This window comes from Phyllobates terribilis, unplaced genomic scaffold, assembly GCF_046119375.1.
Source record: "Phyllobates terribilis strain yellow unplaced genomic scaffold, ASM4611937v1 Scaffold_1__5_contigs__length_1240528914, whole genome shotgun sequence".
NCBI lineage: Eukaryota > Metazoa > Chordata > Amphibia > Anura > Dendrobatidae > Phyllobates > Phyllobates terribilis.
In genome coordinates this window covers 715,801,197-715,816,184 of record NW_027362761.1, presented here as the reverse complement: position 1 = coordinate 715,816,184, position 14,988 = coordinate 715,801,197, and the positions used below count along the sequence as shown (strand labels likewise).

At 44.1% G+C, this 14,988-nt stretch overlaps 1 protein-coding gene across 2 annotated transcripts in view; it reads left to right on the top strand.

Annotated features, from left to right (window-relative positions):
* The window catches only part of MYO1F (myosin IF), a 427,358-nt gene that overhangs the window by 209,814 nt on the left and 202,556 nt on the right, over nucleotides 1–14,988 (top strand). For both annotated transcript variants that reach the window (XM_073686285.1, XM_073686286.1), the window contains one exon: nucleotides 12,474–12,611. In XM_073686285.1, the coding sequence (XP_073542386.1) occupies nucleotides 12,474–12,611 (138 nt within the window). The remainder of the gene's footprint in view (nucleotides 1–12,473; nucleotides 12,612–14,988) is intronic.

Here is a 14,988-nt window from a genome sequence, read left to right as displayed (position 1 = left end):
GGAGATGGAGGGGGGGAGGGTTTGATGAGGGAGATGATCCCTGATAATACGCTGCACTGTTAGTTCAGGGAGCTTATCTGACCTGTGTTTAGTTTCTCTCCTGATTTGAATCCTGTTCAGTTGCCTTCTGTCAGATCCAGATAACACACCACCTTTCTCTTCAGCTTCTGCCAGACTACCATAACAAGTTCCCCACAATCTCCCTGGGGCTCTACTAAAACACTCGCTGTCTGCTGTGACTGTGTTAACCCCTCTAGTTGCTGGATGCTTCTGGAGCACAACACTTCCTGTCTCCTTGTCTCCTGTGCTTGTGTTATTTGTAACAGTTGCTGGATGCTTTGGAAGCAACAGCACTACTTCTGCATGTCACATGAGCTAAATGATTGGAGTGACAGATGGAACTGCCATCCCAGTTTTCTTTTTTTTTCTTCACTTTTCTTGGGACTTGAATAAGAAATCTACTCAGTCATTCCATATTACAAGGCAAAGGGCAGGTGCATAACTATAGTGGGTGCATGGTTGGCAGTCGCACCGGGGCCTTGGAGCTTTGGGAGGCCAAAAAGGTCCTTTTGGCCCATATGAAAAGATATACTTTTAAAAACCGTGGTATTTGAGGGCCCTGTTGGAAATTTTTCACTGGGGCCCAAGAGGCTCAAATTACACCACTGGTAAGGGGGAAGGGTGATCACTGTATAATTATGCAGACTTGCTGTTCAAAGAGTGATCTTCTTATGATGACTACATTGAGAGTGTGCATCAATCTGTTTTGCCATCACCCAACTTTTTTTGGAAACAAATTTTAATAGCATTTAAATTATTTTTTAAAGGGATTTTATGTTTTACCAGTCGACTGGTATATACAATAAATGACCATTATACATAGCAGATAGGGAATAAAACAATTGTCTAGGTGAGGGATGATCTTTTACAAACAGATGGTGTTTTGAAGAGGCTTAACTGTTCTCTGAAATTTGTATTTTTTTTGTGAAATAAATACACTACCACATCTTTTGACAATAGTATTACTTTCATTATTAATATATTTTATATGTTACCAGGCTGTATAGTGAGGAGTAAATAATGAATGTTAACAATAATGATGAGATCAACCAGCATAAACATTTGAAAAAGGTGAAATAATTACAAATGTCACATTTACTAAGAAGAGATCTTTAACGCCTTGATGATCAGACCTGAAAAGGCCTTAAAAGGAAATCTGTCAGCAGGATTAAACTCCTAAAATTGTTTATATGTGCATGTAACTCTTTCACACACAAGTCCAGCAACACCTTTACATGGCCAGTCTGCTCCACCGTTACTGAGAAATCAAAGTTTAATAAGTAAATGAGGCTGAAGAGCTTTTGATAGACCCGAAACATCTGTCACTCCAGCTCTATTCACTGCCCAGTGCCGCCTCCTTCTACTTGACTGACTGCCCCTTTGGCTGAAGTTATACAGCAAAGAGGCTGTCAGTCAAGCAGTTGAAGACAGCACTGTGAGGGAAATAGAGCTAGATTGACGGAGGCTTCAGATCATATGTAAGATATGACCCCAAGAGGTCATAAAAAATCATTGTGCGACATTACAGTTTAATTTTTTCATTTTTACTGTTCAGCACTGACTTTGCTTTTGTTCTCTACATACCCATCATTGAGCGTTATATAGTGTGGGAAGGTCACTGATAAAATACTCTAGGGAAGATATGTGTCACTCAGGATTTTAGCTTCAATGATATGAACCTGGGAAAATGATCCAGCATACTAAGTGCTGAGAGTGTAACCGGCCATATTAAGGGCTGGGTTTTTGTGAACAGCTGGAGAGTGGGTGGGAGGATGTTCACCATATCTCCACCCCAGGGTGTGGTCCAGAAGCTAAATGTGGAGCCTTTGGACTCATTCAGTATTGAGTGTCTCTGGAGATGAGATCTCCAGAGCTGTGCTTGTGTTAAAGAGAGCTGAACCTTGTTTTTTTTCGCTGAGCGGGAGGATCCCTGCAGCCACACAGACTTTACTGTATGTTATTTTGTTTCCCCGTTATGCCAGAAGGGCAATGTTTATTTATCTAATTTTGCACTGGTTCATGCTTTTTTTTTTATAAACCAGTTGAAAACTTCAATGGAAAGCGTTCCTGTGACTACCTCTGTGAACAGCTGAGTGAGCTGATCTACCACAATAGATAAAGAAAGAAAAGATACAAGCAATAATAAACCTCTGTCTACTCTTTAGGGTCTCCAGCTGTCAGCCTGCTCTTGCTACTCAGAACCCACACCACCCACTGTTAAAAGACAATGGGTGGCCAGGAAAGGGTGAAGCTGTGTAGTTATTTGAAAGGGATTGTATGAAACAAATGCCTGATTTCTTCCTTTAATAGTGCTATCTATGTGATATTGCAGATCAGTTGCGTTTGAGTGAGTGCTGCTGAGCTGCTATACCCGAGGCTATATTTGCCACTAGACACCCAAGGTCGGTTTTACTCTAGTGCTCTGCAGACCATATACTGCATGTGTAAACTATACAGGTACTCACCAGTGATTTTCTCGACCGATGATCATTTATTTTCCATTTTCTTTTCCTCGCGGCCCAGTCTGCCATGACCACTTCTACCATCTATAACTCGTCCCTGAAAAATATAATACAGAGACATCTTTGGCTTACTGCTTTTCCAGCAGCCTCCTCACATTGCTCCATTTCTACACATACCATAGAGTGCTATAACCAGTACCATAGACAGTAATAATGTGCCCCGACAGTAATAATCCCCTCCTTTTCGGCCCTACACAATAACAATTTCCCTTCTGTGACCCTAGCAGTAAGCATGCTTCCTTTGTACTTCCTTATAATAATAATGCTTCCCTGTGCTGCCTTACAGTTATACAGCACGGTATGGTAATAATACTCCCCTGTGCCTCCTTATAATAATCCCCCTGTGTCTCCTTTAAAAATAATCTCCCATGACTCTTTATAAAAATAATGACCCTGTACCTCCTGGCAATAATAAAAATCCCCCCCCACACTTTCTTATAATAATGTCCCTCATTGTGCCCCTTTATAATAATGACCTCCAGTGTCTCTTTATAGTTATGCTCCACTATGCGCTGTGAGGCAGTGAGGGGAATTATGTGCGAGGGACGGTATGTATCCCCCAGTATGCGCATAGAGGTATATTGAACCCGCTGGAGTGCATTGCAATCATAGAAACAGCTGTACTTGCAGTGAAAAATAAAAGTAATAGTTTGGACTTGGTCAAGCTGTTTGACCAAGTCGGATTTAAGAAAACCTGACCTTGGCTTTTATTTTTGAGTGATATACAGGATGGTGGTGGGGCGGGTCACTCCCTCCAGCCCGGGTCTTACAACTGGCTCATGTCCGGCATTCACATTTAAACCTCAGCAAAGGTTTGGGTGTGTCAGTATTTTGTTTGCTAGCTGCAGCTGCAGAGCAGGAGGCTCTGTGCACCGCAAGCCTGAGTGAAGGAATAACACAGGCCTGTGAAGGCAACGTAACTGGCGCACCTCTGAGCAAAACGGCTCTGCCGTTGCCCACGGCAGACAGTTTACACGGATTGTTTGGACCACCCGGCTGCGATCTGGAGGACATCATTTGCATTTAAGTTGTGAGTTTTTTCAAATAAAGACAGTTAAGTTGAACTTTCTTTGAGTCACTGCCTCATTACCGCACAGTGTGAACACCGCCGCACTACATATGGTGGAGAATGCGGGCAGTGTGAACTGAGGCATACCCTGAAAGCTGCATGTCCGTGATCAAGCCGGCAAAGCTACAGCTCAGGCTTGCCGACAACATGGAGGAGCTACTAAAGCAGTTGGTACTCACCCAGCAGCTGCAGTTTCAGCGGCAACAGCAGGAGCAGCATCAGCATCTCTAGCAGCAACAGCAGGAGCAGCAACAGCAGCACAATCAGCAGCTGCAGCTACTGTACCAGCAGCAGCTGACTAACAATCTTCAGGGGACACCCCCACCACCAACTCCGGTTCGGGATGAGGCCCAGGACAAAGTAAGAACAGCGTTGAGGAAGATGAGTCCTGAGGACAACATGGAAGCCTTCCTCACAGTCTTTGAAAGCACAGTGGAAAAGGAGTGTCTGCCAGCTGAACAGTGGGCTGAAGTGGTGACTCTGCTTCTGATGAGAGACGCTCAGAAGACCTACTTTGACCTCAGTCGGGAGGATGCCCAGGACTGTGGAAAGCTGAAAGGTGAGATCATTGCCCGACTGGGGGTTAATACATATGTGCAAGCCCAACGTGTTTAAATGGACCTTTGTGGAGGTCCGACCCGCTAGGCCTTGACTCCAATGGACATCGAGCGGAGGCTCTCTTGGACTCATAGGTCATTGATCTCTGGGTTAGAACACACTGGGGTTAAAATCGGGGTCGTATGCATACATGGCGAACTCCGACGGCGGAGGTTACATTTTCCACTCCGTGAGGAGAGGTCAAACATGTGGTGTGAGTGGTAAAGACCCTTCCTTACGGGACTGTGCTGGGAAGAGATCTGCCCCTGTTTTGGTCCTTGTGGGAGAGTAAAATTAAACTTCCCAGGATAAATATATGTCTGGGTGCGGAACTCGAAGATCCCGAGTAAGGGATACCTGCCTAAGGGTCGCCAACCTAGGGACAGAGTGTAAACCCAATAGGTTTCCCCTAGAGGTGTTGGCAGAAGAGGTCGATGAGACCCCGTCGATCCTAGAGCTGGAAGTGTCCTGGAGAACGTTTGAGACAGCTCAGCTACAAGATCCTACCCTGACCCGGGCACGGGAAAGGGTGATAGAGGTAAATGGGGTGGCTCAGCAACCGGGTGCTGAGACGGTTTTTCCGCGCATGACGGTCAACCAAGATTTACTGTATACTGTTTACAAGATCCGTGATGAGGTCATGGAACAGATGTTAGTGCCTCGGTCATACCATCGGGCAGTACTCGAGATGGCCCACACACACATGCTGGGTGGGCATCTAGGGATTAAAAAGATGCAAGAACATATCTTGCAGGGGTTCTTTTGGCCTGGGATTTATGCTGAGGTACAGAGGTATTGTGAATCTTGCCCGGAATGTCAGATGACCACACCCACAACAAGCTTCCGTAGTCCATTGGTTCCTCTGCCGGTTATAGAGGTACCTTTTGAACAGATTGCGATGGATTTGGTGGGGCCCATTGTAAAGTCAGCTCATGGCCACCAACACATCCTTGCTGTCGTAGATTAAGCCACTCGTTACCCAGATGCCATTCCGCTTCGCCACATCTCAGCTAAACTTATTGGAGTTGTTTGCCATGTTCTGTCACTTTGGGCTGCCTAAGGAGATCCTTACAGATCAGAGGACTTCTTTTATGTCCAAGGTGATAAAGGAACTGTGCAAGCTGCTAAAAATAAAAAAGAGAAAAACCAAAGACAAGAAAAATACCCAAATAACTGGAAGTAAATGGATAGATCGCACAGTGCAAAAATAATAAATAATAAAGGGTATTTAGTTAACATAATTTTGATCAAAATAATGTAAAAGCCATCCCGCAACGTCACGGCAACCCTTATGGGACAGTCCTAACTCTAATATTAAAAACCTTACCATTTGTCAAGTGACATACATATGGACAAGGGCAGAGAGACTGGATCCCTAGTATAAGCATAGACCCGGGGCAGAATGAGCGTCTCAGCTCAGACAAAGGGCGGCCACACCCTTTTATATACACTAAAGCACAAAGAAAAACCTGGAGGTCTGAACTGAAACGTAAATTGATGTGCATGCAAAACGTAAATGCATGTTCACACAAGGCCATTAGACAGAGAAAAACTAAAGACAAGAAAAATACCCAAATAACTGGAAGTAAAAGAATAGATCGCACAGTGCAAAAATAATAATAAATAATAAAGGGTATTTAGTTAACATAATTTTGATCAAAATAATGTAAAAGCTATTCCGCCACGTCACAGCAGCCCTTATGGGACAGTCCTAACTCTAATATTAAAAACCTTACCATTTGTCAAGTGACATACATATGGACAAGGGCAGAGAGACTGGATCCCTAGTATAAGCATAGACCCGGGGCAGAATGAGCGTCTCAGGTCAGACAAAGGGCGGCCACACCCTTTTATATGCACTAAAGCACACTGAACTACAAAGAAAAACCTGGAGGTCTGAACTGAAACGTAAGTTGATGTGCATGCTGTTATGATCTGCTACAAGCACTAAGGAAAGAAAGGAGATCTGTCCCTACAATAGAACTAAGCTAGATCCCTACGATGTAACGGGGAACCTGATCCTGCGATCAGACCCGCTAAAGTCCTCGGCTAGTCTGTACGAAGACCTATAGATGCAAGGGAGGGATCCCTACAAGAACTAGGGACTGGGATAAAGTTGGGCACCTCCTAGCAGAAATTGTAGCAGTAAAAGACAAACACACAACATAGAACATAAAGGTCCGAAGACCAAGCTAAACTGACTGAGAAAGGTAACTAAGCACCAGGCTAACTTAAGAGTAGAAATTACAATGAAGTCCAGCAAGGCCAGGAGGGCGGAGCAGGATTAAATAGGCAAACAAGGTCATGTGACCAGCAAGATAGAAAAAACCTAACAGGAGAGTTCTAACACATGCAAAATGTGAATGCATGTATAAGCATAGACCCGGGGCAGAATGAGTGTCTCAGCTCAGACAAAGGGCGGCCACACCCTTTTATATGCACTAAAACACACTGAACTACAAAGAAAAACCTGGAGGTCTGAACTGAAACGTAAATTGATGTGCATGCAAAATGTAAATGCAAGTTCACACAAGGCCATTAGACAGAGAAAAACAAAAGACAAGAAAAATACCCTAATAACTGGAAGTAAATGGATAGATCGCACAGTGCAAAAATAATAATAAATAATAAAGGGTATTTAGTTAGCATAATTTTGATCAAAATAATGTAAAAGCTATCCCACAACATCACGGCAACCCTTATGGGACAGTCCTAACTCTAATATTAAAAACCTTACCATTTGTCAAGTGACATACATATGGACAAGGGCAGAGAGACTGGATCCCTAGTATAAGCATAGACCCGGGGCAGAATGAGTGTCTCAGCTCAGACGAAGGGCGGCCACACCCTTTTATATGCACTAAAGCACACTGAACTACAAAGAAAAACCTGGAGGTCTGAACTGAAACGTAAATTGATGTGCATGCAAAATGTAAATGCATGTTCACACAAGGCCACTAGACAGAGGAAAACCAAAGACAAGAAAAATACCCAAATAATTGGAAGTAAATGGATAGATCGCACAGTGCAAAAATAATAATAAATAATAAATGGTATTTAGTTAACAGAATTTTGATCAAAATAATGTAAAAGCTATCCCACCACGTCAATTTACGTTTCAGTTCAGACCTCCAGGTTTTTCTTTAAAAATAAAATAGTTGCGCACGTCGGTGTACCATCCACAGACCGACTGTTTAGTCGAACAGTTTAATAAAACCCTCAAATCCATGTTGAAAAAGGTGGTTTCCAAGGATGGGAGGGATTAAGACATGTTACTGGCCTTTTTAACCCCTTTACCCCCGAGGGTGGTTTGTACGTTAATGACCGGGCCAATTTTTACAATTCTGACCACTGTCACTTTATGAGGTAATACTCTGGAACGCTTCAACGGATCTCCCTGATTCTGAGAATGTTTTTTCATGACATATTGTACTTCATGATAGTGGTAAAATTTATTCGATATCACTTGCGTTTATTTGTGAAAAAAAGCGGAAATTTGGCGAAAATTTTGAAAATTTAGCAATTTTCAAAATTTGAATTTTTATGCCCTTAAATCAGAGAGATATGTCACACAAAAAAGTTAATAAATAACATTTCCCACATGTTTACTTTACATTAGCACAATTTTGGAACCAACATTTTTTTTTGCTAGGAAGCTATAAGGGTTAGAAGTTGATCAGCGATTTCTTATTTTTCCAACAAAATTTACAAAACCATTTTTTTAGTGACCACATCACATTTGAAGTAACTTTGAGGGGTCTTTATGACAGAAAATACCCAAAAGTGACACCATTCTAAAAACTGCACCCCTCAAGGTGCTGAAAACCACATTCAAGAACTTTATTAACCCTTCATGTGCTTCACAGGAATTTTTGGAATGTGGAAGAAAAAAATGAACATTTAACTTTTTTCACAAAAATGTTACTTTAGACCCAAATTTTTTTTATTTTCACAGGGGTAACAGGAAAAAATGGACCCCAAAATTTGTTGTGAAATTTCCCCTGGGAACGCAGATACCCCATATGTGGGGAAAAGCCACTGTTTGGGAGCACAGCAGGGCTCAGAAGGGAAGGAGCACCATTTGACTTTTTGATTGTAAAATTTGCTTGAAGAATTAGCGGACGCCATGTTGCGTTTGGAGAGCCCCTGATATGCCTAAACAGTGGAAACCCCCCACAAGTGACCCCATTTTGGAAACTAGACCCCCCTGGGAACTTATCTAGATGGGTGGTGAGCATTTTGAACCCCCAGGTGCTTCACAAATTAATCCGTAAAAATGAAAAAGTATTTTTTTTTCACTTTTTCATTTTTACGAATCAATTTGTGACGCACCTGGGGGTTCCAAGTGCTCACTATGCATCTAGATAGGTGCCTTGGGGGGTCTAGTTTCCAAAATGGGGTCACTTGTTGGGGAGCTCCAATGTTTAGACACACAGGGGCTCTCCAAACGCAAGATGGTGTCCGCTAACAAATTGAATGGAAAATCCACTCAAATTGTTAGCGGACACCATGTTGCATTTGGAGAGCCCCTGTGTGTCTAAACATTGGAGCTCCCCCACAAGTGACCCCATTTTGGAAACTAGACCCCCCAAGGCACCTATCTAGATGCTTAGTGAGCACTTGGAATCCCCATGTGCTTCACAAATTGATTCGTAAAAATGAAAAAGTGGAAAAAAAAATAATTTTTCATTTTTACGAATCAATTTGCGAAGCACCTGGGGGTTCCAAGTGCTCACTATGCAACTAGATAGGTGCCTTGGGGGGTCTAGTTTCCAAAATTGGGTCACTTGTGGGGGAGCTCCAATGTTTAGACACACAGGGGCTCTCCAAACTCGACATGGTTCCAATTTGTTAGCGGATACCATGTCATTTTGGAGAGCCCCAGTGTGCCTAAACATTGGAGCTCCCCCACAAGTGACCCCATTTTGGAAACTAGACCCCCCAAGGCACCTATCTAGATGCTTAGTGAGCACTTGGAATCCCCATGTGCTTCACAAATTGATTCGTAAAAATGAAAAAGTGGAAAAAAAATAATTTTTCATTTTTACGAATCAATTTGTGAAGCACCTGGGGGTTCCAAGTGCTCACTATGCATCTAGATAGGTGCCTTGGGGGGTCTAGTTTCCAAAATGGGGTCACTTGTGGGGGAGCTCCAATGTTTAGACACACAGGGGCTCTCCAAACGCAAGATGGTGTCCGCTAACAAATTGAATGGAAAATCCGCTCAAATTGTTAGCGGACACCATGTTGCATTTGGAGAGCCCCTGTGTGCCTAAACATTGGAGCTCCCCCACAAGTGACCCCATTTTGGAAACTAGACCCCTCAAGGATTTTATCAAGGGGTATAGTGAACATTTTAAACCCCGAGGTACGACACAGAATTTGATAACTTTAGGTCATCATATTGAATAAGTTGTCATTAGTCTTGAGCGCAAGTACTCGCTACTTGAGTTTGCATCGGGTACTTGGGTATGCACCATGTACTGCGTGTGCTCGAGTGACATGCTCGAGTCCCTGCCCCGCATGTTTCACGGTTATTAGTTTTTTTGGCCGCGAAGCATATGGGGCGGAGACTCGAGCATGTCACTCAAATACCCATGATACTCAATGCATACCAGAGCACCCGATGCAAACTCAAGTAGCGAGCACTTGCACTCAACACTAGTCGCCATATCGTCATCTTTTTTTCTTACTTTTGAAAAAAATCCCAACCCCATGACAACCCTAACCCCAACCCTAACCCCAACCCCAGCCCAACCCTAACCCCAGCCCAACCCTAACCCTAGCCCTAACCCTAACCCGAGAGTTTATTTTTTAAGCCGTTCCAAGTGCGGTATAAGTGATTAGACGACTTTATTCTTCGGGTCGGTGCGATTACAGCGATACCAGAATCATATGGGGTTTTTATGATTGACAGCTGTCACACACTAAAAGACGCATTTTTTTGTAAAATCTAGTTTTTGCATCGCCATATTTTGAGAGCTATAATTTTTCCAGATTTTGGCAGACAGTCATGTTATGGCTTGTTTTTTGCGGGATGAGTTGATGTTTTTATTGGTGCCATTTTCAGACACGTGACATTTTTTGATCGCTTTTTATTCCGATTTTTGGGAGGCAGAATAAACAAAAAACAACAATTCAGGAACTGTTTTTTTTTTATTTTTTTATTCTGTTCCGCTTGTGGTAAAATTGATAAGGCAGCTTTATTCTGTATTCTGCTGCACTATTTTCCGAGCCTCCCGCTGCTGCTGTTCAGTGAGTACATCACTTATCTTTACCTCTCCCCGGCCTCCTCCCGGGCCGGCGTTGGAGAGTCCACAGACGAAACGACCGGAGTCTCGGCATGACCGCCGCGATCCGGTCCTGCATACTTGCCACATGTTCTATTACACGCGGCAGACAGCGCTGGAGGCCGGAAGAGGAGGTGAGTATACGATCACCTCCCCTTAGCCTCCCCAATGCTGCGATCGACTTCGATGGCAGCATTGCGGGGGTTAATGTGCTGGGAGCGGTGCGGGACCGCTCCCTGCACATAGCACCGGGTGTCAGCTGTGACAAACAGCTGACACCCGGCGACGATCACGCCCGCACAGCCTGTGTGCGGGCGTGATCGCGATGACGTACTAATATGGCACAGGCTTATAAAGCCCAGTGCACAAACGCGTATTAGTACGTCATAGGTTGTAAAGGGGTTAATGTTTGCCATCCGCAAGGTACCACAGACTTCCACGGGGTCCTTACCCTTTGAGCTACTGTACAGCAGGCATCCTAGGGGGCGGCTGGACGTAGCCAAAGAGACATGGGAACAGGAGCTGACCCCACATAAGAGTGTAATAGTATGCATGATCGGATCGCGGCACTCATGCCGATAGTCAAGGAACACCTCCTGGATGCTCAGGCAGCACAGAGCCGTGCATATAATAGAAAGGCCACAGTTAGGTCCTTTAAAGGGGATCGGGTATTAGTATTAGTGCCCACTGCAGAGAATAAATTCATGGCCGAGTGACTAGGGCCATATGAAGTCCGGGAAAACGTGGGGGTGGTAAATTACAGAGTGTACCAACCCAGAAAAAGGAAACTCAAACAGATATATCACGTCAATCTACTTAAAGCCTGGAAAGACCGGGAATGTTTGGTTACGGATGAGACTCCGGTCGTTTCGTCTGTGGACTCTCCAACGCCGGCCCGGGAGGAGGCCGGGGAGAGGTAAAGATAAGTGATGTTCTCACTGAACAGCAGCAGCGGGAGGCTCGGAAAATAGTGCAGCAGAATACAGACGTATTCTCGGAACTGCCCGGCCGCACATCTGTGATCCAACATGACATTGTTACCGAGCATCGGGTAAGGGTGCGAATGAAACCGTACCGTGTGCCAGAGGCCCAGAGGCAAGCCATAGCAGCTGAAGTGAAGCAAATGCTCCAGTTAGGAGTCACTGAGGAATCTAGGAGTGAGTGGGCTAGCCCCATTGTGCTGATTCCGAAGCCAGACGGATCGTTACGATTTTGTAATGACTTCCAAAAATTGAAGAGGTGTCAAAGTTTGACCTTTATCCAATGCCCGGGTCCAATAATAAGGCATATGGAATGAGGTTTCCAAATACCACCACTCTTGCAGCCGCTGTTATTACGTTTTATAAATATATTCCATACAAAGCATGATAGTCTAAGATATATAGTAATAACTGTCAGTTGAAAAGCACATTAAAGGTTTTTGCTATGTAATCTCACAGCAGCATAATGTAGGGGTGTATGGTGAAGTTTTAATAAAATTCCTGTTTTCTCTGCTGTAGATGTAGCAGTGCTACACCACTGATTGGCAGCTTCCTGTGGATACTGTACATTGTCAGCAAGCTGCCAATCAGTGGTGGGGGCGGGGCTTACACAGATTAGCCTGACTGTCTGGCATTTGACACTTAGTTCTGCAGTGATAATCTCCTCCTGATAAAACTCATTCCTGGAATCAAGGTCTCTGTCCCTACATTACCCTGCTTTCAGATTTAATAACAAAAACTTGCTGACAATTTCTGTTTGAAGGCTTCCACAGTCAAATGTAATGCCGCCCTATTTCGATGTCAGCATTATGATTACCATATTAATATTATAGTGTTCCATAGTGATCAAAGTTCAGTACAACCTTCCATGTGTGGCAGATGTATTACAGCTTTCAAAAATGGGCTAAGTCAACTTTCAATTTTTTTAATCTTAAATTTTGCCTTATTTTTCTAGGGAAGCAAAGAAAGGTATCATTGGCAGAGCCAAAATGTCAAGCAAAGTGGAGTTGATGATATGGTGCTTCTTTCCAAGATCACAGAGGATGCCATTGTGGAGAACCTCAAAAAAAGATATATGGATGATTATATTTTTGTATCCTTTCAATTAATGTAATTGACTTTTGTGAGATCCTGTTTGGCGACCTTCTTTGAGTAGTGAACAATAGTAAGAATTCTTGAAGTATTAGCCAGTGCCAGTTTCTAGGATATGAGTCCATACCTAATGCTTTTCCCTCTTACTAGCAAACAGTTTCAGGACTTGTATCACTGTCCTCTATGAAATATGGAAGACATATCTGCAAGATAAATTGTCATCTGAATGTGTGTGAATAGACTGCACGCTCATGATCAATTAACATACAGCTGAAAATATTAACGGTGGCAAATTATCAAAAATAGGCAAGCATTTTTGTGGACAAGTGTTCTACCCCCTTAAATAAACCTTGACCTCCATGTAACACTCCTACCATAATGGCCCTGTATAGTAAAGCCCCCAAAAACTATACAGACAACTCATGAGATTCTAGTAATATCCCCAACACCAATATTAATTCAGACTTTGCAGTTCAGAATCCAATGGGAATTTAATCCTCTTCATCAGGGCCCAGATAAAAACACTGAAATGCATGTCAGCATGTTAGTAATAACGGCATGAGAATAAGAGACAGAAGATAGAGGAGAGACAAAAAAGTTAAAAGGGAGAGTAAAGATATTGAGAAGAGAAAGAGAAGAAAGAAGATCAAGGAGAGAGAAAATCACTGTCCTGTCTCCTCTGATGTCTTACTCCTTGTTATGGATCTTGGTGGTGGAACGTCTGAGCTGAAATGCAAGGACAGACCAGAGGGGCGTAACTAAGTGCCAACTCGGACCGACCCTGGCCACACGACGGCTTAGTCAACTCCGTGAACCAGGGAGGGACTGGGCAGGTGGACCAGGTGCCACTCTGGGACCGACCTTGTGTGAGAGCAGGCGACTCCCACAGGTCAAATGGCTGAAGCTGATGGGTGATCCGGGTAGGCAAGCAAGCGGGCTCAGCAGGTAGCCAGACAGGTGATCCGGGTAGGCAAGCAGGCGGGCACAGCAGGTAACCTGACTGGTGATCCGGGTAGGCAAGCCGGCGGGTAGGGCAGGTAGACGGCATGGCTGATAGATAGGCTGGAGGGTACGGCTGATAGATAGGCAGGCGGGCATGGCTGATAGGCAGGCGGGCACGGCTGATAGACAGGCAGGCCGGCACTGGAACCTGAGGGCTGAGGAGAGTGTTAGCACACAAACAATAACCTTGCACAGGCACCTCCATATTGGAGGAGGTGCTTTAAATAGGAGTGGTCCTCCGACCATTGGCCGGGGACTCTTTAGGACAGCGCACGAGCCCTAAGCACAGTGCCCAGGAAGCTGCGTGCGGTGCGTGCAGCAGCAGGGGAGCTAGAGGACGCCGGACAGGGACCGCGGCAGTGAGGGGAGACGCCGATGCTTCACTCCAATACCACCTGGCTCACTCTGCTTGCATGGTTTATGGCTGAAATTGGTGCAGTGTAAACTGTTCAAGATATCTTACCAGTATTACGAATGAAAGAAAAAAAAGTCTCTATTTTGCAGACTGTCTGTAAATTGATGGACAGTGGCAACTCGAGTTCATACCACCTGTGGCGAGCTACAGAAAGAACTGGATTCAGCAGCCCTTTAAAGGGGGGTCTGTGACCACCAAAATTCGAATTCAGTTACTTAAACATTTATATAGGGACTTAGTCCCTGTAAAAATCATACTAGTAACACACATATAGTGTTGTAGTTTCAAATAAATTAACATTTAATCCCCATGCAAATGAGGACTATTTGGTGTACCCTTGGCATGACCAGTAGCTCAATGCACCGTTACGCCCTCCAGCATTGTTGTTTTGACACCACTGGCTTTCTTACAATGAGCTCCCTAAACTAAAATCACTGTTTTTGCACTTGTGCACTGACACTGAAGGAGTCCAGCAGCACAGTCAGTGTGGGTAAGCTCTGATCTCTGGCTCCTCTCTGTGCCTGATCGCTTGCACATTTCAAGGTGTTATGTGTAGCAGCCACAGACTAGCAGGAGCAGAGTGTATGCCCACCCAGACACTGTGAACACATCATTGGACTCCTCCAGAGTTAAGTGTGCAGGAACAGAGATTTGAGTTTAGTAAGCACTGAGAAAGCCAGAGCTGTCAAACAAGATCAGGAACAGTTCTGCATATGCAAATCGGAGAACTTAATGCACGGAGCCATTAGACACACCAAGGGTGCACTGAAGCGCCCTCATTTGCATATGGATTAAAAGTTAACAGCTACAACACTAAAATGTGTATTACTGGTATGAGTTTTATAAAGGCTAAGTCTCCTATATACGGCAGGTGAAATAAGTATTGGACACGTCACCAATTTTCTAAGTTATTTTTATTTCTAAAGGTGATATTGACATGAAATTCTCACCAGATGTCAGT